The 24,502-nt window shown below is 38.8% G+C and overlaps 1 protein-coding gene across 5 annotated transcripts in view; it reads right to left on the minus strand.

Annotated features, from left to right (window-relative positions):
* Positions 1-24,502, minus strand: part of LOC131679174 (calphotin-like) — a 429,494-nt gene that overhangs the window by 194,032 nt on the left and 210,960 nt on the right. For all 5 annotated transcript variants that reach the window (XM_058959816.1, XM_058959819.1, XM_058959818.1 and 2 more), the window contains exon 3: positions 4,949-5,158. In XM_058959816.1, coding sequence (XP_058815799.1) covers positions 4,949-5,110 — 162 coding nt within the window. In that variant the 5' untranslated portion in view covers positions 5,111-5,158. The remainder of the gene's footprint in view (positions 1-4,948; positions 5,159-24,502) is intronic.

Below are 24,502 nucleotides of genomic sequence, written 5' to 3' on the forward strand. Positions count from 1 at the left end.
TAGATCAACACTGAAAGTCAAAATTCCGATAAGGAATTATTATACCAAACCTTTGTTTACTCTACAAAAACAATGTTTGTCGAATTATCGTATCTTCAAAAATGTACAATCTAACACAAGAAATTTAATAATCAATTCAGAGCTTCCAATGCGATTTAATATCGCAAATATGATGGTTTTCGGCAGCCGTCGGAACCGGTGACTGCAGTTTCAGGCTTAGATCGGTCGTCACGATTATTAGTTTATGAGACTCCATTTCTGTATGGGCTCTCAATATTTCAACACGCATCTAAGCATGCTGTTCAGTGATGCCACAAGTACAGATTTATCTAGAAAGGTACAGATTTTCGAAGCATTTTTGGTACAGATTCTGTACGGTACAGATTACAGATTTTTGTAAAAAAGTACAGATTTTTTTACATGACATTAGAATGCGAGAGGCGAGAAACCTAGTTCCAGCAAATCAAAGGGTTGATGTCTAAGTGAAAGCCGAGCGAATCTTTTCGGAGTGCATACATTTACTCTGAGATGCTCCAATTGATTTCCTGCAAGCAGGTTTCTCGCATCCTATTGATATTACAAGCCCCATCTCAACTTCTCGCTGCCACTGATTTCCCCGAATGAAAAATATCTTTAGGAAAAAAAATCAAGCAACCTTGTCATTATTTGGGTACAGAATCCGGTACAGATTTTTCTATAGAAGAGTACAGATAGAAAAGATTTTTCAACTCCCGGTACAGATTTAATTGTGGCAACACTATTGCTGTTATGTAAGGGAATTTTATGAAAATCGATGAGAAATTTTTGGTGAATTTTTACCACTTCTCTCGGGTTTCTAGAACCGGGGATATTGATAGTATGATCATAGATTTTTGATCATACTATCAATATCCCCGGTTCTAGAAACCTGCGAGTACAAAAAAATAGATACGCATTGACGTCGCTATATTTTTTGAAATTTAGAGTTAGTGTGAGGTCTCACACTCATCAACCGACTCATCGACGATTCCCGAAATCCGATCTGATCCGAATAAAATTTAATGCTAGATTAGGCTTAAATGAGAGATCTAATATTCTCTTATTTGAGCCTAAGTTTGTGTAGGTCAGTCCAGCCATCTCCGAGAAACCCATGCGAATTTTGCGTTTTTTACTCCCTCTGAATTTATTAATTAACTTACATTAATTGCTAACATTTGCGAAAATTGGTTCAACCAACTCCGCAGGCCCTATGCCCTATTTCTATGCCCTGAAACTTTTTCGGTTCTGTGTCAAAGCATTCTCGAGCTGGTACATTTGACGGCCTACCAAAAGAATATTTTAAGGCATTACCGGGGATCTCATCTGCCTATAGGTTTCAGGAGTAGCAAAAGATGTCCCCAATTGCCATTACACCGTCCATCCCAACATTGTGAGCGGGCATGTAGACGTGGTAGTCCTTAATAAAAGGTTTCTCACCAGTAACGACATTTTCTTGCTTTATATATCACAATTCTGAGCTTATCTGAGCGAACTTTTCGAGATATCTGTCACGGCTGAATATTTAAGTTCTTTCGAAATCATTAGCGAATTATTTTTGATCAAAAAGGTTAGGTTTTGTGACCTTAACGCACAATTGTTATTTAAAACAATTTTCTCCTTAGTGGAGAAAAATAGTTTTAACCTAAATTTTCCTCCATCAAGGGCAAATTTACGAAGCGTTGACTTTAATAATTCTCAGATAAATCTGAACCCTCTTTCTTGCGGGTCATCACACAAGACTAGGGGTTAACTCAGAAACCCAAATAGTGTTTTCGTTTTTGGAGATAGCGTCAATTCGGCGCTAGCTTAGTCCTGTCACTAAGTTGCCTGATTCTGATGAGACGAAGTCGAAACGTAAATTCCATAACTAATTTATGCAATGCAACCTTTTCCTATGAGAAATCCCAAAATAGTTGGTGACATTTTGTACCCTAATTACTGCATCTAGTGGTACACCTCAACTATAGGAGCAAAAAAACGCGTATTAAGGTATAATCAAAATATTACTGCACTAATAAAAAACTTAGAGGCGACTAAATGGTGCAATAATATTATTGAGAACAACCTGGAAGGTCTCCATCAAAGCAATAGTAAATTATTGTAATTATCAGGGTGTTTATTTTACCGCCACCATCCTCACATATTTTTTGCAGACACATGCATGGGTCAGTGCACGATAGAACATCTGTCATATGCAAATGTTTTCGCACCACGGCACCTGAATCAACACCAATCGAATTTGCATTTGTTCCGGAAACGAATGGACGCTATTCACATGGTAGAATAGGAAGTAGTTTTTCATTTTGGTTATGAAGTTTCTATGTTTGGTACGAGGGCAGGCAAATAGAAGAATCATTTGCAAAAGGTTATCGTTCCACTACAAATGAGTGAGTTTTTCATGAAGTTTGGAAATAAATACTAAGTTTCGTCAACTTCGAATATTTCTCTTATTCAAAATTTTTTCAGGTTTAGCTTGCTTTATGTCAATTTACTGGTTTATCTGACTAAACTTAAAGCCATTTCTCGACTGATTTTGGTAGATATAGAAAATTTAAGCAATGTAATATATCCTGTGTAACCAATGTTTGCCTAATTCGACCCACAAACGAACTACCGCGTAGATAAATTATTCAATGTTCTGAATCAATTCAACAGAAGACTCTTTTATATGATTCTTTGATCACTTCAAAAGTTTTCCGAATCACCAAAAGAATAACGCAGATGATAAATGATTTATTCGAGTCACGCACTTTCACTCTGGAACCGAGATGTTCGCCAGGATGAATCGTTTTCCCGGTGTAACTGCATTAGTAAACCGGGAAGAAAAACTTTCTCGACCCCTGCTGTTTTTCTCCGTAACACGTTTGAGCAATGAATGATGAATTGGTAAATCTGTTCCAAGTTATGGATCAATGATTTTGGCATAAGGAAATCACGGAAAATTATGTTTGCGGCAAATTGGGCCTACTAACAAGTTGCAATATTAGCTAATTACAATACTCTGGGATTCCATCAACGGAAGGTCTCAATAAAAAAAAATCGAATATGTCCTACTCAAAGCAGCAATTACAACAATGATAATGCTTACAAGCACATAGCTCTATTGTTAATTTCGTGGTCTAAGCAAACGTAAGACTCGCTCCAAATTTATTCCCAGAGTAAATATTAACATAATGAAACAAACCACGGACAAAACTTGAAAAACAGCTCCGAAGAAACACGTCACTATCACCTGAGAAACCTTCCCGGAATTTATCGAAATAACGGTACGTTACGGTACGTCCGTTCTGAGTCTGCACATCTGACTGCTGAAGGAAGGTCGCTTTGAAAAGGCTAGCCATTTAAATACACACACGCCCGTAGCTCAACCCGAAATGTTAACAAGAGCAAGTTAAAGCTGTTTCGAAAAGAGAATTGAAACATAAAAGCTAATTTTATGGTCATTCATCCTAACCTGCTACGGTTGCAACGAGTGACATGCGATGCCAGTCAGGCGAAGTTGTGACTCGTACCACACGAATAGACCACTGCACGATTACGCCACGTTCCAAAAAGCTTCCACGTTTTGAAATAGATTCTGGCTGTCAATTTTACTGTCCTGATCAATAAGCGTGAAAAATACTGTTTCCAGATTATTAATTCCTGTGAATTGCGATAAAAAAGTCATTGTAACGCTCTGCCAAAAACATCGAAACCTGCAGTGACATCTCTACGCGAAAAAATTGTTGGATACAAGCTTGTATCAAAAAATTGTTTCGGATTGGTTGCATGTGACCCCCGATTCTTTCTAAAGCTATTAACAAAATAATTAAATATTGATATCCTTCGCTTGGAAATGTATTCCCTAATAGTCCCTTAATCAAGTTGGAACAATTTCTATTAAATTATATGGATAAAATTATCTCTATTTTTTCAACACATATAGCAGATATTACTAAACAATCGAATTATAAACACCCAAAAAGAAACCTGTGAGTTCATGTGTATCATTTTGTAATCAATAATTATACACATAAAAAGTGAACCGGTCTATTTCAATTTACTGCTGTTGGACTGCTGTCGGGAGGTACTAGATTTGATAGCGAACTCAGTCGAACCTAAACAAAACAGAACAACGATTTCGTGACGTTCACTATTTAGACGAAAAAGGGACGAAGAGGGAAAAAGAAGCGGAAAACAAGAGATTGGACAGATATACTTTTATTACTCAAATCACGCAGCAACAACAGCAGAAGCAACATCGACATCAGCATCGCTAGATAGCCCAGCCATCCAGCCAGCCAATGCAAGTCTCTGGCTTCGGGGCAATAATAATTAACTTTTGGGGAAGCTCGAGCGAGCGTTCGTTCTGCCGAGCTGTAATGGTGCTGGTGTACTGCGGAGATGACCTCTACCTTTATCATTGGATTAGATGACGAGTGACGGAGCACGTGAATGACCGAAGTTTATTAGCGGTTAACTTGCTGGCTCTTGAACTGTAACGGATCCGGAGGCATTAAGGTTAAAGATCAGTTAGATAGTATGTTCGGAATATTTATGTTGGCTTGTTATTGGAAAACGGTTTGCTCTGTTACTTTAGGGAGCCTCGGATTTAATTGCTTTATTGTTCCTAAAGAATACCTAGATTTTGATAAGAGGGAGTACTCTCCTGTTGATACGAAGATTAGCCTACACAAAAATAATAGCAAATTGGCAATAACAAAAGCAATACCACAAACACAGACATAGCATGTATTTTTCCCTAGCAGTAAATGAGAAAATATCGACCCCGCGAATGCATTCTTCAATCCGCAGTCCTATTTTAAGCCAACTGTCTAATTAGACCCGCAAGCTGCCGTATCAGGAAATAACAATCCATCACAGCGATAGTAATGGGGACAAGGTGAAAAATTAAATTCAAAACAAAACTCAAATGTAGACTTCCACTTACCGAATCGCCTTCGGTGTGCTGTTGTGTACCGCCGTTGGGCTGTGATTTGAGCTGATCAATGTCTTCGATTTTTTCCAGCTTGCCGGTACCCTCTGTGATTCCACCGTCCTTGGCCGGGTCTGTCGTGATATCAACCGAACGTTTGCTCTGCGCTTTGCCCATGGTTGGCGAGAATTAGACCGTGCCTTTGTTTGGTTCAAGAACGAACGTCTGTAATTTGAGAGAATAAAATAAGAACAATTAATTTAATGAATTAAAGCTATAATTTACAATAACATTTGATGCAATAATTCGACTTAAATCCTCCTTGCTTGGCCGCAACAATTAGAAACACACCATTTAATAATTTTAAATCAAATGATGAACGATAACACAACCAAGCTAAGACTGTATGATCTGTTAAGGACTTCGTTACAAATATATTTGGATTGTGCGAAGTACAGTAATTGCAATTACCCCGTGCTATTCCATCATTCATTACCCAGGCTTGTGATACTCTCTATGCTTAGACTACACTGTGTACTAATTAAAATCAGATTACAATGTGTCAATTCTATGTACAAACTTCACATTATGGAAAATTCTACGCTGTATTTATTAAGGAAAACGCATCCGTCGCAAATAAAATCAACGCACTGATTGTAGCGTCTTCACTTACACCACGCATACTGACTAACTAGCAACAACAAAGACCGATTGTACCCAAGCCCGACACTACCCACTAGCAAATAACATGGAAGTCAAATCTACAACTGTAACTCTCAAGGCGAAAAAACAATTGAATCATCTAGTTGTAAAAATTTTAAAATGTAAATCAAAGAAACTCATCATGAAGATTAACAGTCGCAGTAGGCAGAATCACTCACTACAATTGCAGACGAGACGGGAAATGTCACCCACTAAAACACTGCTTAAGGGGTTACACAACTGTAGAACGCGAAAAAATAGGCCATATCTCGAGAATTTTTCTTGAAGTAACAAAGAGTTAAAACGAGATATTGTAAAACGGGATTTATAATAGTCCCGTTTTACAATAATAGTTATGAAGTTCAAAAGATAATTTTTTCAGGCTATTTCGTCACAAGATGGCGGCTGCGCAAAATTTTCCCGCAAGCGCGTTTTTTTTTTCTTGGAAGGAGTCTACGGCCGGAGATCCATCTACCGTAATTTTTTACTTAGGACTTAAAACTACAGATGAGGGATTCCATGAGAAACCGGCCGACCGCAAAATATGACCATCGTCGATTCGAACGAAACTTTGCAGGTGTGTTCGCTGTATGAATCTCCATGATATTCTCTGGCAATTGGAATATTTTGATACAAGAGTAATTTTTCAAAAGGGCGTAAACTTTTCTACGCGTATGAATTTCAAAATTTTTTTGTTCGATTACTGTATTTTATACAACAAAACTATCTGAGAACAAGTTACAGGGAATGAATACTTCTGTCCGAAAAAAATATACACTGAAAAAAAATGTTGTGCCATTTTTCAAAAAAAAACGAAAATTTATGATAAAAATTTAAATTGCGAAAAAACCCATTTTTTAAATTTTTTTATATTTTGTTACCAAAAACCTAAAGAGAAAAGAAACATTTTGATTGTGATTGCATGATGGAGAAAAAATCGGTAAAAAAGTTTTTCTAACAATAACTTCGTACATGTTTTTAAATTTCATACTAATTGACATACAAAATTGTAATTTTATTACAGAATATAATTCTATACACCATTTAAAATCAAAATGCATTTAACAAAAATCTTCCAAAATGCGATAGTTTTCGAGATATTTGAAATTTTGCTACTTCAAAAACAATTAATTCGTGTAATTATGCTCTATTTAAAAGTTATTCGCGTTACCCCATCAAAAAATGTCAAAAATTAATGTTTATCGTTTTAAAGACGTAAAAGCAACCTTTTTAGTGTATTTGGATCATGGAGAAGCTTTCAATAAAAAAGTTTTCCTAACAACAACTTTTGACATTTTTTTATAATTCTTACTATTTGCAGTCAAAAATACAATTTTCTTTTTGAATATGATTCTAAACGCCATTTTAAATCGAAATGCTCTTAACAAAAATTTTCTAAAATGTAGTAGTTCTCGAGATATTTTAACTTTTGTTTTAACAAAACAATTATTTTGTTTTATTACGACCTTTTCATAAGTTAGTCGCGTTTCTCCATCAACAATAATAGGTTTTTCAAAAGGCCCGTAAACTTTCGTGCAACTTTCTCTTTGACATCAAGGCGATATTGTAAACCATTTGAAAGTTACAGACCAATAAACCAAGATCAATAAAAAATGTACTTTCCAAAAGTTCTACAGTGGTGTAACGCCTTAAAGCCAATTACAGTAGGTCGTGATTCGAACTGTGATAGTGAATGTACGGTTCAGATGTGGGGATGTGGAGATTTCATGATCACGTCACGCTGGAGACCGCGTTTGTAGATTTATAATGGTAAATCGTTCACGGGACATTTTCGAGATCGCGTGCGTTGGTGTGCATGGATGATCGCGAAGGGCTCGTGCGTTTGTATGCTTATGCGTTTGTTCGCACGGGCGTTTGCATGTCGAGTGTGTTAGCATATACGTAACTTCGCGTGTATAAATTCGATTGTATAACTGTGTTCTTCAATGATTGCGCGGACCGTGAACCTGATGCTTAATTTTGAGCGCCCGGTTCAGATGCTAGAAAAGAATGAGTTCTCTCATATCACCAGAGTTCCCGGTCGTGTCGCCCTGAAACTTGTCTTGTGTATATGAGTGAATTTGGAATGGTTAGGACTATGGTTAGGAAGGCATGGATCTAGGCTGCTAGGACGTTAAGGACTCATGATCGCGTGGAATCGCGCGTTTAAATAATCGTACTTGAGATCGTGCTTTTAAATTCGTAGGTGTTAAAAAGTTCACCTAATCACAGAAACGTATATTTCCAAAATCGTGGGTTTGTGTGGATGATCGCAATTGTATGTTCGCGTTTGTAACCAATGTTGTATTATCGCGCAGGGCTCGAACGTTTGTATGTCAACGGGTTTGATCACATGGCCGCGTGTGTGTATAAATTCGTTGTAAGATTCAGATCTAGAAGGGAGTGAGTTCCTCCTATCGTTCTTATATTCATACTTAAGCAAAGATTAAAGCCGGAGAACTGGCAGCTCTTATTTCAGAAATAAAATACCGACATCGCAAGCAAATGATCCAGCTCCAGCGGAATATTTTCATTTCTCACATTCACGTATAGCGAAACGAATTGGAAGTTATGATGTATTTCTATAATCGTACGAACATCCCTCGGTGTCGCGGTGCCTCGGTGTTTAGTTTCGAGTATAAACTCGATAACAGAAGGAAATAATAAAATATTTATTATTATAATGGGGACGGGCACAGTGTAGTTGGTAAATTGAATGCCTTGTACGCAGCTCACTTGGGTTCGATTCCCAACCCCGCACGTAGGGTTTAGTATTTTTCCAAAAGAGATTTCTCTACCCGAAAAGAGGCGAATGATCCTAAGATTAAAACCTCTATAATCAAAATTAAAAAATATCCTTATAATCACAATATCTTCTAAACGCGGAAAAAAGGAAACCTTGCGTTGGCTCCAGCATTTGACATGTGGAATTGGCTACGCTCAGTGTTTCCGCGTAACTATAAATATAGGAATTATAGTTCCCCATATCACTTGAGTATTCGGCATCCGAGTCCTGTGACTTCTTTTGTGGATGAATTTGTTTTTTTTTTGAGGACAAGACTGAAGGCATGCTTCTAGGTTGCTTGGACCAAAACTAGAGGGTTCTGAACGTGACCGGTTCATTTTTGCGCGGTAACAGGCGTTGGTATGATTGTACAGTAGGATTCCGTTTTTGGCAACAATAAATTTTTTTTTCAGTTACAAAACTGGAACCGTTCCAAAAATATTTTAAAAGCATTTTTTTTAATTTGTGACATCATAAATGATACAAGATCAATAATATAAGAATAGGTGAAATGGAATGAAATGATAGAAAAATCAGTAAACTTATTTTATTCGTTATGCCCGCCCTCAAAAAAAAATATGACTCTCTTGTTTGGGAATAAAGTCAAAAGTGATATCAATTATTACAACAAATTATGTATTGAGCATTTTAAAAGATTTGCTATGTACAACAACAATGTTTCCAAAAACGGAACCCATTTGTTGCCAAAACGGAATTTTTTGTTGCCAGCAATGGAGCATGCCAAAAACGGAATCTTACTGTACTTGAAACGGCATTTATAAGTTCGTAAGTGCTAACATAATGACTTGATCATCGAGACATTTAGCACGCATAACCAGATGTGTATTATCGCGAAGGATACGAATGTTTCTATGTTAACATGTTTGATTGCGTAAGCGTTTCTATGTCGCGTTTGCTAGCGTGTTTATAACTTCGCGAGTTTAAATTCATTTATATAACCATATAGCAGTTTGCATATGAGCGTGGGCTTGTGGAAGTTCGCGCGAGCCGTCATTCTGATGTTTAATTTTAAGTGTAGGGTTCAAATGATGGAAGAATCTCACTGTAGTCAACAACTATGGCGCCCTGAGACTTGACACTATTGTACATGCGGGCATTTGTATGACACACGAGAACGCGTTTATTAATTCGTAAGTGCTACCACGTCAACTTAATTCCCAGGACGTTCATATGATTGCGAGATCGTGGGTGTAGATTAGAGTGATAAGAAAACAATGACCACTATAGGGCCACCCCTGAGTCGATTCTTATCCCATCAGGAGTGTCTACTCCAAATTTCAGGCTGATCGGACAACAAAAATTATCTTATTTTCACATTCAGTGATAAACTGATTCCTACAGTGCCAGCCAGCGGTAAAAATAAAAGTTCGTGAGCTTTATCCATGTAAATTGTTGAAAAATCGTATAAAAACTTCGAACATGTTGGTCCGGTAGCTAGACTTGTTCGATTCGGCTGAAAGTTGGAGTAGACACTCCTGGTGAAACTACAAAGCGACTCAGTAGTGGGTCAATGGAGTTTTTCAAAAATTATTTTTCTTTCTGTGCAAGCTAGTGTAGGTATTTGTGAATGATTAAGTTTGCGACCGGGTTTGTATTATCACGAATGATTCCAGCGTTTGTATGTTATTGTGTGTTTTTTCAATCGCGTAGGCATTTGTGTTGTATTTCGTTCGCATATTTCCGTGCAGTTTAGAGTGTCACCGAGATAAAAACAACTAAACAGGAAACAACACAAAAAATAGACTTTTATTCACTAAAAGTTTGACGGGCTTACGACTCGTATAATACAATATATTAGAGAGATATTACATATTGTGACAATCCTGCGCAGAACGATGAAAAAATAATTAAAAGGTGCTAATGGCAAAAATATACAGCTCATGAAAAAAGAACATTAGTGTTCCTAACACATCAAATTTAGTTTTTACTAACTATTGACAGAACTTTGGTTTGGGCAGATGAGAGTACGGCAAGGCATGTAACATGGAAAATAGCCAATAAACCCTCCCGGCCTCCTCGATGCACCACTATCGAGGCGTATTGCAACACATAACTTTAAGCAACTTTCTGTTAGAGGTCAATATGAAAATTTATATTATATTCAATAGAATTTCGATGGTAATTTTTCTATATGACAATGGATATTGTGGAATAAACTGGAATCAATCATTAATAACACGGTGCTACAGTGATTTTGTACTTTTCAAGTGACCTAGTATAGGTTTTAAATATCATCAAATACAACACAAAACAATGTTTATAAAATGTGATATACTCTCGCAATCATCACGGAAAAACACTGTAGTGGACCGAACCTTTTGAAACTTTCAGACAATAAAATACATTTCATCAGTAAGCTATTGGCGCACTTCGTTTACTACATGAGCAGATTGCTTGCCAAATCATGTATTTGTTGGAAAGCTTTGAAAGATTCTGTAACCATACTTTCTCCAAAACATCCAACTTGTGCTGGGTGGTGAAAAACAGTGGACCCGGAAGTCCGGCTTGACGTATGTCTCATCATACATGATGAGACAATGAGACTTCGTCAGCATCTGGGTGTACAATTTCGGGCCCGTGATTTTTCCACCATATTTTGCACTTTGTACATATGCAGTTCGTCCCGGTCCTGGTTCGCTGAACCAGGACAGTGAATTGTTTTAAAAATGAACAAAACTCTTTCACTATACGCTTGTGATCCTGTTTGTTAATTATAAAACATCCATTCTGACCGCATTTCTCCTTCCGTTCGACGCTCGCAGTGCGGCAGTAACGTTTAATCACACGACTCACCGTTGACTGCACGAGTTCGAGTTGTTATCCGATGTCCGCTGAGGGAGTTGAGAATTTTCCAGGTGTTTGCGCAAAATCAATGTGCGATGTTGCGCCATTTTTTCCAATTTTCGAAAAATTGACAGCGGTAAAAATAAAGTAGAAACAATACACTCTAAACTCAAAATAACTCAATGAGTTATTTTCATATAGCAGGAACTAGCTCTCAAAACAGTTATGCAATTGTACCATCATTTTTTCTACCATCATTTTTTAAAACAATTTGTTAAACAAGAATGACATTCGCTGCTCTAACCAACGTATAGAATAAGTAGTGTGTGAATAGGAATACACCTAGGTTTTTTACGCGGTTTTTTGCGCGGTTTTCTTACGAGGTTTTTTACGCGGATTTTCCAATTAACGCGGTTTTTTACGCGGATTTTCCAATTAACGCGGGTTTTTTTTACGCGGATTGTCCAATAACGGCGGTTTTGAATGCAAGACTTGCTTTTTTCTGAAAAAAAATTCTAAGTCCTTTTAAATGCAAAGAACTTAGAAGAATTTTGGCAGTTTTCATTTTGCGCGGATTTCGCAATTAACACGGTTTTTGCAAAAAGTCCTTTTGAATGCAAAGGACTTAGAACATTTTCGGAAAGATGGGAGAGAGGGGTCTAGAAGATTCCTTATGGCCCGCACCCCAACAATATGGGTATTTTCGAAATGGTCTTGAAGAGTATGTGCCAGAAATTGATTTTTGACGCCATTTTGAAATCAAAGATGGCGACTTCCGGTTTAGCGAAATCGATATAACCCAATCAATATGGGTATTTTCGGAATGGTCTTGAAGATTAGGTACCAGAAATTGATCTTTGACGCCATTTTTAAATCAAAGATGGCGACTTCCGGTTTAGTGAAATTCGCTATAACCCAATCAATATGGGTATTTTCGGAATGGTCTTGAAGAGTAGGTACCAGAAATTGATCCTTGACGCCATTTTAAAATCAAAGATGGCGACTTCCGGTTTAGCGAAATTCGCTATAACCCAATCAATATGGGTATTTTCGGAATGGTATTGAAGAGTAGGTGCCAGAAATTGATTTTTTACGCCATTTTGAAATCAAAGATGGCGACTTCCGGTTTAGTGAAATTCGCTATAACCCAAACAATATGGGTATTTTCGGAATGGTCTTGAAGAGTAGGTGCCAGAAATTGATCTTTGAAGCCATTTTGAAATGAAAGATGGCGACTTCCGGTTTAGTGAAATTCGCTATAACTTAATCAATATGGGTATTTTCGGCATGGTCTTCACGAGTAGGAGACAAAGATCGATGTTTGACACCATTTTGAATTCGAAGATGGCGACTTCCGGGTTAGCCACATTCACTATAACCCAGTCAATATGAGTATTTTTGGAATGATCTTAACGAGTAGGTCCCAAAAATTGATTATTGACGCCATTTTTAAATCCAAGATGGCGATTTCCGATTTCACGAAATTCGCTACAACCCAATTAATATTGGTATTTTTGGAAGTTGAAGTTGTAGTACAAATAGTTTTAATTAAACAGTTGAATTTACTTAAATTTAAGCAATATGTTTAATTTGAATAAATTCAAACCCCCAACTCACACCACATACGTCTCTATCTTCTCTCTCTTCTATTCTCACCGCACTTTCCTGGATGAACACATAAAAAATCGCTTTGCTGGTTTATGATTAGATCTTATATTTGAGGGTGATTTAGATGATTGCCCAGATTTTTCATGCGGAAATTTCGGTAAACCGGAAGGCGCCATCTAGAATTTTAAAATGACGCCAACCGTTTGTTTGATACTCTTCAAAACCATTCCGAATTCAAAAGGACTTAGAATATTTTTTGCACAAACCGTGATTGACCGTGATGACCGGATTTTCCAATTAACGCGGTTTTTTTTACGCGGTATGTATCCCCCGCGTAAAAAACCTGGGTGTAGGGCGAAAATAGACTGATTACCATATTTACAGAAATTTAAATTCAGAAATTTTCAGAGAATCAGACAAAACCTCTTAATCAGGTATGACCGCGTTCTTACCCGAGCAGAAGAAAATAACTTCAGATTACCAAATTCAGGTACACTGTACCCAATACTTGAACACCAAAGTAAGGTATTGAGGAGCCTTGTATAAGAGGTAAAATACCTGAAATAATAACTGAGACATGTACTACGAATAACTAGTTGATAATGAAACGAGTTATTATAATACGTGAATAATAACAAAACCTTTTCAACCTTCCAATAATAAAATTCACTGTATGAAGGTGTTCAATAAGGTAGTGATTTGGTATTTGTAAAAATCACTGGAATACATAAATAATACTAAAATAAAGTATTATACCTCATCGAGGTATTGAGCAGGTATTGAAGAATGTTTCTTCAATACCTGTCTAATACCTCAATGAGGCATTGATAATCAATACTCGGGTTATTGGCCAGTTATTTTCTCCTGGTCGGGTATCGTTTGATAATCGTCCGATGATTTTCGAAAATAAATTAGGAAGATTCCAGATACATCTGGAATACTCACCATCCGTAACCGTTTTTAGAGCTAGCGTCAATCCGGCGCTAGCTTCGCACTGTCACTAAGTTGGTGTCGGATTCTGATGAGACGAAGTGGGAACGCAAATTCCATAACAAATTTTGTCATAGGATTTGTACTCTTCGCGCGCAAAGATGGAACAACAAATTTCTCCTCAGTGGGAAAAACAATATTGCATTGGCTTGCTACGCCAAACTAAATTTCGATTTCATTAATTCTCATTAGCTTAACGAATTGATTACAAAATCTGGAAAAATGTATACGCAGAGTTTGTCGAGAATCGTTGAAATCGAATGCTGAAGCTACCTGGTTAAAAATTCGTTGCAGACCAGTGATGGCTCCATACATACTATAATTTGTGCGTCGGAAAGGTAATCGGAACATAATATTGTTACGTAGTGCTCGAGGTGGTTGATTTGTTCCAAAATAGCTGGGGCATCTATACGGCCTTGCAGAGTGTCAGCGATGAACAAAGCTCTTGCGGTATTCTTTCGGCTCTAGTTGAATCAGCTGACATCGGTTTTCATAGCTAGATAGTCGGACAGGAGCTCTTCAATCTACGGAGTGCGAAAAGTAAAAAGCTTCGCTGAACACTTTCAATTCTCTCAACGCCATTTATTATAGTTTGGGCTCCACACTTCAGGGCAATATTCTACAATTGATCGGGATAAAGAGCAGTACAGCGATTTGAGACAATAAACATCCGTAAAGTTTTTGTCTATTCTGAAGATGCAACCCAGTGCTCGAGACGCTTAACCAACAGCATAGAAGACGTGTTGCTTAAACGTAAGTTCAGAATCCAGAATCACTCCCAGATCCTTCACGTGACAGACCCATTCGATTTCTATTTCTTCTTCGGGTACATGCGGTTCGTATTGCACCAATCAGCAAAGACTTGAAGCTGCTGTCGAAGAACTCTGCAATCTTCAATTGAACGAATTAGGTGAAAAATCTTGAGGTCATCCGCGAAGGATAATCGTGGAGACTTCAGAATTAGATGTACATCATTAAAGTAGTATCAGAAACATGAACCGTCCCAAGTGGCTTCCTTGAGGTACTCCAGATGTATAAGTGAATGTAGGGGCCTGGCATTCTCATATGACAACCGCTATCTCTTGGTCAGTAAGGTAGGATCGAAACCATTGCAAAATACTACCATTTATGGACTGGTGGTATCCAACGGGGAAAAACGATCGGAAATGGTGAGTGAAGCTAAGCAATCATGTGAAAAAAAATCCCCCCAGAGGCGAGACTCGAACTCGCAACCTTTGAGACTCCGGCCCAATGCACTAACCCTTATGCTATCCCTGGGTATGGCGACATCCCAGAAAGAACATATGATTATCCCACTGGCGACGGTGATCGTACCCTGCCTGCAAAGCGAGAATCACACACAACGGCAGCTGATCACCCCAACACATTTGATCTATTTAATTTCCCCGCTAGATACCAAGGCCCGGGTTTTTATTATCATCTGATGTCTAATTTTTAATTCATTACCCATCGTACTTCGGTCGGTGACAGAGCTAATGAAGACTGTCGATTTTTGGTCCCTTGCCCAGTGAACAGAGGTATGACGGGAGCGAACCCGCCCGTTCGAATTAAACTAATAATTGATTTTTTTTTGTCTTTTGACTTAAGTGCCAATACCTTATTTAGGACGAGACTCGAACTCGCAACCTTTGAGACTCCGGCCCAATGGGGGGAATTTTTTCACATGATTGCTTAGCTTCACTCACCATTTCCGATCGTTTTTTTTCCGTTGGATACCACCAGTCCTAAATAAGGTATTGGCAGTTAAGTCAAAAGACAAAAAATTGAATTATTAGACTACCATTTATTCCAAATCTCTCCATTTTTGCTATTGCAATATCGTGGTTTATCTTGTCAAAAGCGACAGATAAGTCGGTGTAAACAATGTCGAGTTGAGCGCGATGTTCCATACTCTGTTATGAAGGATGTTAAACATAATAGGTTAGACACAGTTGACCGTCCAGACGCGAAGCCGTGTTGATCGTTACTTAAGTACTGCTTACAGTGAGCCTGAAGAGGTTCCATAATCACCAGCTCGAACAACTTCGAGACAGCACTCAATGAAGTTATTCCACGGTAGTTATTGACGTCTCGCTTATTGCCCTTTTTATGGACCGGGAACATGTTCGCTGATTTCCAGCAGGATGGAAAAATACCTCTATCAATAGATGTACGAAAGAAGCGGATTAACCAAAATTTCGATGTGCCTTTTCAGAAAAGCGGATTGAAGGATTTGCTCAATAGTTAATGCCTCATCTGTGAATGAGTTAATGCCACATTCACGAATTTTTCCGAAAAAAGTGCACATATGTCTCGTGATGTGGAAGCTGTGTTCCCATTGAAAGTCATAGACGACGGCAGTCTAGATTCCTTGCGCTGCTCGTTCACACATTTCCAGAAACGTTTAAGATGCGACTTGAGATTACGCTGAATATTTTGCTGATATCGATAGAAACAGTGTTAACAGTGGCTCGCATGGTTGAGACTGACGTAATGGTCTCTGAATGATATTGTACGATACTTGGTAAACCTCCGCAGGGCAGCTCCCTTGATAGACTTCAACCGTCGCAATGTACTTGTTTGCCATGGAGGGTCGGTTTGTCGAGGGTTAACTTTCTTCGGGACGTGCCCGTCAATAACGTACACCAGAAACACAAATAGTGTTTTCGTTTCTTACAGCTAACGTCAATCCGGCGCTAGCTTAGTCCTGTCACTAAGTTAGTGTCGAATTCTGATGAGACGCAGTCGAAGCGCAAATCCCATAACTATTTTAACCGGGCTCCAAGTCAGCTTGGTTGTTACGAATAACAAGAGCGTTACTTATATTTTCGACCAAAGAGTTCGATATTTTTACTGACTAAAAAGCCAAACATAACCCTTCGCGTGAACTTAAGCAAACCTTTCAAATACCGAGTCCTACGCGACCCAATTTTAAAGCGCCCTCTGCAATATAAATGTCCAATAAATAACGGAAAACCAACCTTCGCGTTTATTCGATCTTCAAGTGCCACTCCCTGCCTTCATACCGTGAGCGGACTCGGTACCCCAAACCAATCCAAATGGAAAAGATCATTCGGTTACTAATTCATCGTCTCCATACCTCGTGTTGTCGTCATTACCTCGGTATATGACTAAAATTGCACACACCGCTTCGGCAGGCGCATCAGGCGATGGTTGTGCACTTTGATGCCGGTTATAATTTTTATTATTACGGTCGATGTGTGTGGCGTTTCCGTTTGCAACTTGCCGTGATGGCATTTGCTGATAGTTTAGCTGTACATGAAAAAAAACAACAGAGCTGAATCTATGGATGGATAGGCTTGGCCTAGTCGGGGGGCCTCCCATTCAAATAGTAGGTAATCCTAATGCTTTTTGCCGGACCACAAATCGAACACCGAGGCGTCAGAAACGGCTGCACCGAATGGCTATCGGCCTGCTGGTCATCATCGGTCGGTGGTTCCCAGCAAAAATAGGAAAGGGGTACTGTTATGCTTTACGATTGATAAATCTGTATAAAAACAAGAGTAAACACCTCCGGCGTTTGCTTTGTTGTTGCTGGTTTTTTTCTCTCTCTCGATTGCTTTTTCATGGTGAAACGCAATGTTGTGGCTAACGGAGACGGTGGAGACCATTTTTCATTTGTTAAAATTGAGTGTGAACTACATTTTCCTGTACACATCCAGCTGGAAACTCCCGGATGGTAATTTAGTGCCGTTGCGGAAAACGTGTAGGGAATTGGATTTTTTGCAACGTGTGTCATTTCGGCCGAACATTATTACAGATTGAATGTGGCACAGGAACCAGATACCAGAGTTCATTCGTTAGATGTTCAAATATTTTAATATTCAGGTCCCGTTATGTACATATGTTACAAAATAGACAATAATCAGCAGTAGCTGCATGGTACCTAAAACTTTTTACTTCGATCTATCTTTTTGCACTATCCCCCACCGGCACATTTCAATTACTTCTCGCAAAAGCACCCCCCGCGGGATGCTCTGCATTATCCACATTTTCTTGCACAATTTGGTTGCAGACATCCGGGACACTTTTCCATTTCACACACCGTATCAGTTCCCAGGCCCACCACCTCGCCCACGTTGGCTCCTATCTACCAGCAAGTAAACCAAGCGCCACTTTGCGCACATAGCTTCCAGCATCCTGCTGCTACCACCGAAGGTGTAGAGAGAAGGTGGTTTCCGCCGTATAGAAGAAGCACAGTCGATTGTCCGTAATTTTCCACCATTAGTGCCGGTTGTGATACTTTCGCCCGATGATGCTCCGGATTAGGATTAGAATCGCGCCCCGTCAGGGGGTGTGCAACGTCAGCCAGGGCATGATCGTAAAAACCGTAATCAAACAAAACCAGGCCGAGCACTGGCCGCCCATGGCCGTCCTATGTCAACAAAGGGAGAAGCAGTCCGGAGCTGGGGGAATGGAAATGTATTAATTAAAGTACTTTTATTAATTTATTTAAAGGGCCAATCCTTGGTATCGCGGGGCGGAAATCTTAATTATATATTCCTCCTGAGAATTTAAAGGGGATTATGAAACCTGAATCGACATGCACAGTAGGTCGGTGGTTGCGATGTACGACGAGCTGTGTTTGCCTTAGACTGGAGCATCGATAATTTCAACCAACGAACATAATCAAAGTAGAAAGGGGAACGGGTATAGGATTTTATTGGAGTAAACTAACGGAACATGCTCGGTTCTGTCACACTACATCGCGGGAAGTACCTCCACGGATAGCCTATTCGATTCGCTGTCATTTCAAGTCGATCTAAAAGCTTGCTGCATTTGTACTTTTGTGCAGCGGTGTTGTTGGAGGTAGGATAGATGTTCCTGGTTTCGATCGCTTTGGTGGGAATTTCAGGTAACTAGAACTTAGTACGTCAACGAGAGGACATACCGTAAACGAACCACTCGACGCTACAAAACCTATGCCGAGCCAAATGTTGAGCAATATTTTATCATCCTGGTTTTATAGCTGACTCATTAAAGCGGAAACCTCTGGAGTGCCGAGATTTAAATTGAGAAATTTGTCAGATCTGTTGGCTGCTGCTGCGCGAATAACACCAGCTGTGTGTTGTCTGTGAGTTGGCGATGGATCTTACGTTGCACTGCCGACTGCTACGGGCTGTTTAGTAGGTTAAGTGTTCGTTAATTAGGCTTGAGATTGAAACCAGTTGCAATTTTTCCTATTAGTCATCAGGTTCAGCTGCTTTTACTGCCTGTTGGATTTAACATTGTAATGATGATTTGAATTGCCCAGTCTCAGAGCAAAGCAGAGGTTTGACACTACGGTCCATTTGCGATATTTGCGTTATATGTTTCAACAGACTTTGCAGTAGATTTATGCGTACAGAACACGCAGGACTAGTGGTACGATGCCACTGACATCGGGAATCCTTCAAGGTTGGGGTGGAACATAAGATACCACTGCTTATGGTACCAGTGCCACCGTCCGGTTTGAGGCGTATAGCGGTCCCTACACGAGCAGAAATAGTAGCAAAAAGCCCTTTATTGATGAATATATTGATGCTGTGAGGAAATATTAAACATAATTATTCCATAGCATTTTAATGTGATTGAGGTATTAAAGTAGTCTCATCAATATTTTTACTGACAGTATTGTAGTCTCGTGTAAAGTTCGCTTTTAATTAATACAGAAATGCTATCTTTGAATTTAAAAAATACTTGGAAAAGAAAATTTGGCTTCTTAGAGAATCATTAACTCTTTCAATAAATGACAAATTTAGAAAAAGGTTTCCGCTTTATTTTGTTTGTAAATATAATGCAGCAAAACGTGAATGGGAAATCTTCCATTTAAAGAAAACTACCGTTATCAAATTGAACACCACAATTCGCAGTGTACGATGCTAACACTTGCGTGCAATATAACTTGCGTGCAAATTCTCCTTTTGCATTTCGTGGCGAGGCACGACTGGTAAGCTAGAATTCTCCAAAAACAACCTTCCGTATATGGCATGAATAAAAAATCACCAATTTCAAAAGTTTACTCATAATAATTCGTTATATTCACCTTTAATGGTATGTTCAGTATACTTATCATATGTTTTTTTAAATTTTATTCGCATTTTATTCATTTTTGTTATTTAATAGATTATTCTGTATCGATTTTGTTGGCTATTTTCGGCAAATTTGAGACTAAGAGAAACGAAAGCAATGAAACTGAAAGACGGATAGGTATTCTAGAGCGAATCAGTTATAAACTTAGAACGGAAAACTAGAACTAGGCAGGCTCATATGGGCATGATCGAAAGGAAATGTGAAGAATTCTTTGCCTTATGCAGAGTAGGAGTTGGGCGTTGCACCCAAGTCTACCGCATGGTCTATGGTAGAACATAACTCATCATCATGTTTTACCGCCGACGCCGTAGATTATTGCATGCTCAACATTTACTACACTCATTATATTCTTTATGTTATTATCCATGTTGTTTTTTTTAAGTAAATTCAAAATAAGCTTTTTGTTAATTTCATTGTTTTGTGCACCTAGACGAATTTAAATTGGTATTGCGAAATTTTTAATTATATGGCCGGATGTTATTGTTGGAAAGTTATTCTCTGTTCCCAGCGGAATGCGCGTAAACGCCCCTGTTTACGGGTCCGCTCGATTCTATTTTGGCCCTTCCGTAACAGCAATAATATGAATGTTGCCTGACAAACAAATTCAGTCTACTGCATGCCTACCGGGGTCCACTGGCACTGCCTTAAACTGATGGCTTCCTACTACATACAAATTTAATGTAAATGCACATATACACCCAGGTTTTTTTTACGCGGGGGATACGTACCGCGTAAAAAAACCGCGTAAAAAAAACCGCGTTAATTGGAAAATCCGCGTAAAAAAACCGCGTTGATTGGAAAATCCGCGTAAAAAAACCGCGTCAATTGGAGAATCCGCGTAAAAAAAAAGACTTAGAATATTTTTGGAAGTTATTTTTTGCGCGGATTTCGCAATTAACACGGTTTTTGCAAAAAATATTCTAAGTCCTTTTGAATGCAAAAGACTTGGAAGATTTTCGGAAAGATGGAAGAGACGGGTCTGGAAGATTCCTTATGGCCCGCACCCCAACAATATGGTTATTTTCGGAATGGTCTTGAAGAGTAGGTTCCAGAAATTGACTTTTGACGCCATTTTGTAATCAAAGATGGCGACTTCCGGTTTTAGCAAATTTCGCTATAACCCAATCAATATGGGTATTTTCGGAATGGACTTGAAGAGTAGGTGCCAGAAATTGATTTTTGACTTAATTTTGAAATCAAAGATGGCGACTTCCGGTTTAGCGAAATTCGCTATAACTCAATCAATATGGATATTTTCGGAATGTTCTTGAGGAGTAGGTGCCAGAAATTGATTTTTGATGTCATTTTGAAATCAAAGATGGCGACTTCCGGCTTAGCGAAATTCGCTATAACTCAATCAATATTGATATTTTTGGAATGGTCTTGAAGAGTAGGTGCCAGAAATTGATTTTTGACGTCATTTTGAAATGAAAGATGACGACTTCCGGTTTGGCGAAATTCGCTATAACCCAATCAATAAGGGTATTTTTGGAATGGTATTGAAGAGTAGGTGCCAGAAATTTATTTTTGACGTCATTTTGAAATCAAAGATTGCGACTTCCGGTTTAGCGAAATTCGCTATAACTCAATCAATATGGATATTTTCGGAATGGTCTTGAAGAGTAGGTGCCAGAAATTGATCTTTGACGCCATTTTGAAATCAAAGATGGCGACTTTCGGTTTAGCGAAATTCGCTATAACTCAATCAATATGGATATTTTTGGAATGGTCTTGAAGAGTTGGTGCCAGAAACTGATCTTTGGCGCCATTTTGAAATCAAAAATGGCGACTTCCGATTTCGCGAAATTCGCTATAACTCAATCAATGTGGATAGTTTTGGAATGGTCTTGAAGAGTTGGTGCCAGAAATTTTTGACGCCATTTTGCAATCCAAGATGGCGACTTCCGGTTTAGCGAAATTCGCTGTAACCCAAATCAATATGGGTATTTTCGGAATGGTTTTGACAAGTAGCAGACAAACGTCGATGTTTGCCGTCATTTTAAAATTCTAGATGGCGACTTCCGGTTTACCGAAATTCTCGCATGAAAAATTTGGGCAATCGTCTTAATCACCCTCAAATACAAGATCTAATCATAAACCAGCAAAATGCAAAATATTTTTATATGTTCATCCAGGAAGGTGAGAATGGTAGAGAGAGAAGAAAGAGACGTATTTGGTGTGAATTGGGGGTTTGAATTTATTCAAATTAAACATATTGCTTAAATTTAAGTAAATTCAACTGTTTAATTAAAACTATTTGTACTACAACTTCAATTTTCAAAAATACCAATATTGACTGGGTTATAGCGAATTTCGCGAAATCGGAAATCGCCATCTTGGATTTAAAAATGGCCTCAAAAATCAATTTTTGGAACCTACTCGTTAAGATCATTCCAAAAACACTCATATTGACTGGGTTATAGTGAATGTGGCTAACCCGGAAGTCGCCATCTTGGAATTCAAAATGGCGTCAAACATTGATCTTTGTCTACTACTCTTCAAGACCATTCCGAAAATACCCATATTGATTGGGTTATAGCGAATTTAGCAAAACCGGAAGTCGCCATCTTTGATTTTAAAATGGCGTCAAAAATCAATTTCTGGCTCCTACTCTTCAAGTCCATTCCGAAAATACCCATATTGTTGGGGTACGGGCCATAAGGAATCTTCCAGACCCGTCTCTTCCATCTTTCCGAAAATCTTCTAAGTCTTTTGCATTCAAAAGGACTTAGAATATTTTTTGCCAAAACCGTGTTAATGGCGAACTCCGCGCAAAACAAAAATTGCCAAAATTCTTCTAAGTCCTTTGCATTTAAAAGGACTTAGAAATTTTTTTCAGAAAAAAGTCTTTTGCATTCAAAGGACTTAGAATATTTTTGCAAAAACCGAAAAAAATTCCGCGTAAAAAAAACCGCGTTAATTGGAAAATCCGCCTAAAAAAACCTCGTAAAAAACCGCGCAAAAAAAAACCTGTGTGTATTCAAGTTTTTTTTAAATTTCATTTTTTTTAAATATGTTAGCTTGAAGAAAGCACATGCCTGTCATATATTTTAAAAAAAAAAATTTCAAAATCGAATATGAGGTGTCCTTCGGATCTTATGCTCGTGATTTAAGACGCTCAATTCACCATCTCCACAAATAGCGGGAGTCATCTGATTACCACTACTCTCACAGGAGAACGTGATACTTTCGAAGAAATAAACAAAAGGTTCAAATATTCCCTAATCTGGCGGTTCAGAGGGTACAGCACTAATTTTATAAGCCATACGTCGTATGTTCTAGTCTCAATCAGAAAGGATTCTCAGTGCCAGTAAGATTGTAACACCTGCTAACAGGTGTTCAATAAAAAATGAGAATGATTATAATACCTTTCTGTAATTAAAGTAAAGAGCGTAATTTTTTTTTCCTCTCCAAGAGAATTACTCTCTGGACTCCCTAGAAATGGGTGGCATGTTTCTTTTCGCTCGAGTGCTGTCAGTTCAATCGAAGATGGTGTAGAAACAGCAAGAACTCCGCGAGCGTGTTGTACAGTTTTACGAAACGCATGGTCATCATGGAAAAAAGTTAACGGTAGACCACTTTCGAGACGAAAAAGAGCCCGTGAGTATAGGTTACCGGATCCTGGCATCCCTGAGCGTGGAGTGGAAAGCCGGTAGTGGTCGTCCGGCGAAGATATTGACGAAGAAGAAGGAAGCGTTGAAAAAGCTGTTCGACAAGGACGGAACGAGTTTGCGTGACGCCGACCGAAAATATCTTGATTCACCGAACCCTCAAGATGGAGGACATCATCTGTCGGAAGAAGACTTGGTCCCCCGACTACACGGACGAGTAAATATCGATCGTGAAATCGCGGTGCCGATGGATGACAAAGAACTACCGCGGAACGTCGTTCATGCTGGACGACAAAAGTTACTTTCCACTCTCGAAGACCCACATTCCAGGAAATGACAGCTACTATTCCAGCGATAAGTCCCCCGAAGTAAAATATGAGTTTAAGCATAAATTTGAAAAAAAAAAAAAAGTTATGCTGTACATTGCCATATCGGACAGAGGGATTTCAAAGCCGTGGTTCAAGCCGATCGGTCTGGCCATCAATCATCAAGTTTACCAGGAGGAGTGTCTTGAGAATTTTTTTCTGCGTTCTTAAAGGAGTATCATGCGGATGGCAAGTACGTCTTCTGGCCGGACAAGGAATCTTCCCATTACGCCAAGAAGACGCTGGAGTATCTTGAACAGAAAAAGATACCGTTAGTGCCCAAAACGAACCCAAACCCAAAAAACTTGCCCCAGTGCCGTCTCATTAAAGATTTTTTCGGCTCCCTCGGTGCCCTAGTGTACACAAATAATTGGCGAGCCAAGGATACGGTAGATCAGTGCCGTCCACCGCTCTTGCGAGAGCATCGCGATTAAGTTGCGTCATACGGCTGACCAAGGTCCCTTCTCCAATATTCATGGACATTTTTTTGGAAGAATATTTTTTTTTATTTCGATTATAGAGGTTTTAACCTTTAGGTCATTCGCCTATTCGCGTTAGCAAGATCTCTTATGAAAAATTTCTAACCCAATGTGCGGGGTCGAGACTCGAA

This window comes from Topomyia yanbarensis, chromosome 2 (assembly GCF_030247195.1).
Source record: "Topomyia yanbarensis strain Yona2022 chromosome 2, ASM3024719v1, whole genome shotgun sequence".
NCBI lineage: Eukaryota > Metazoa > Arthropoda > Insecta > Diptera > Culicidae > Topomyia > Topomyia yanbarensis.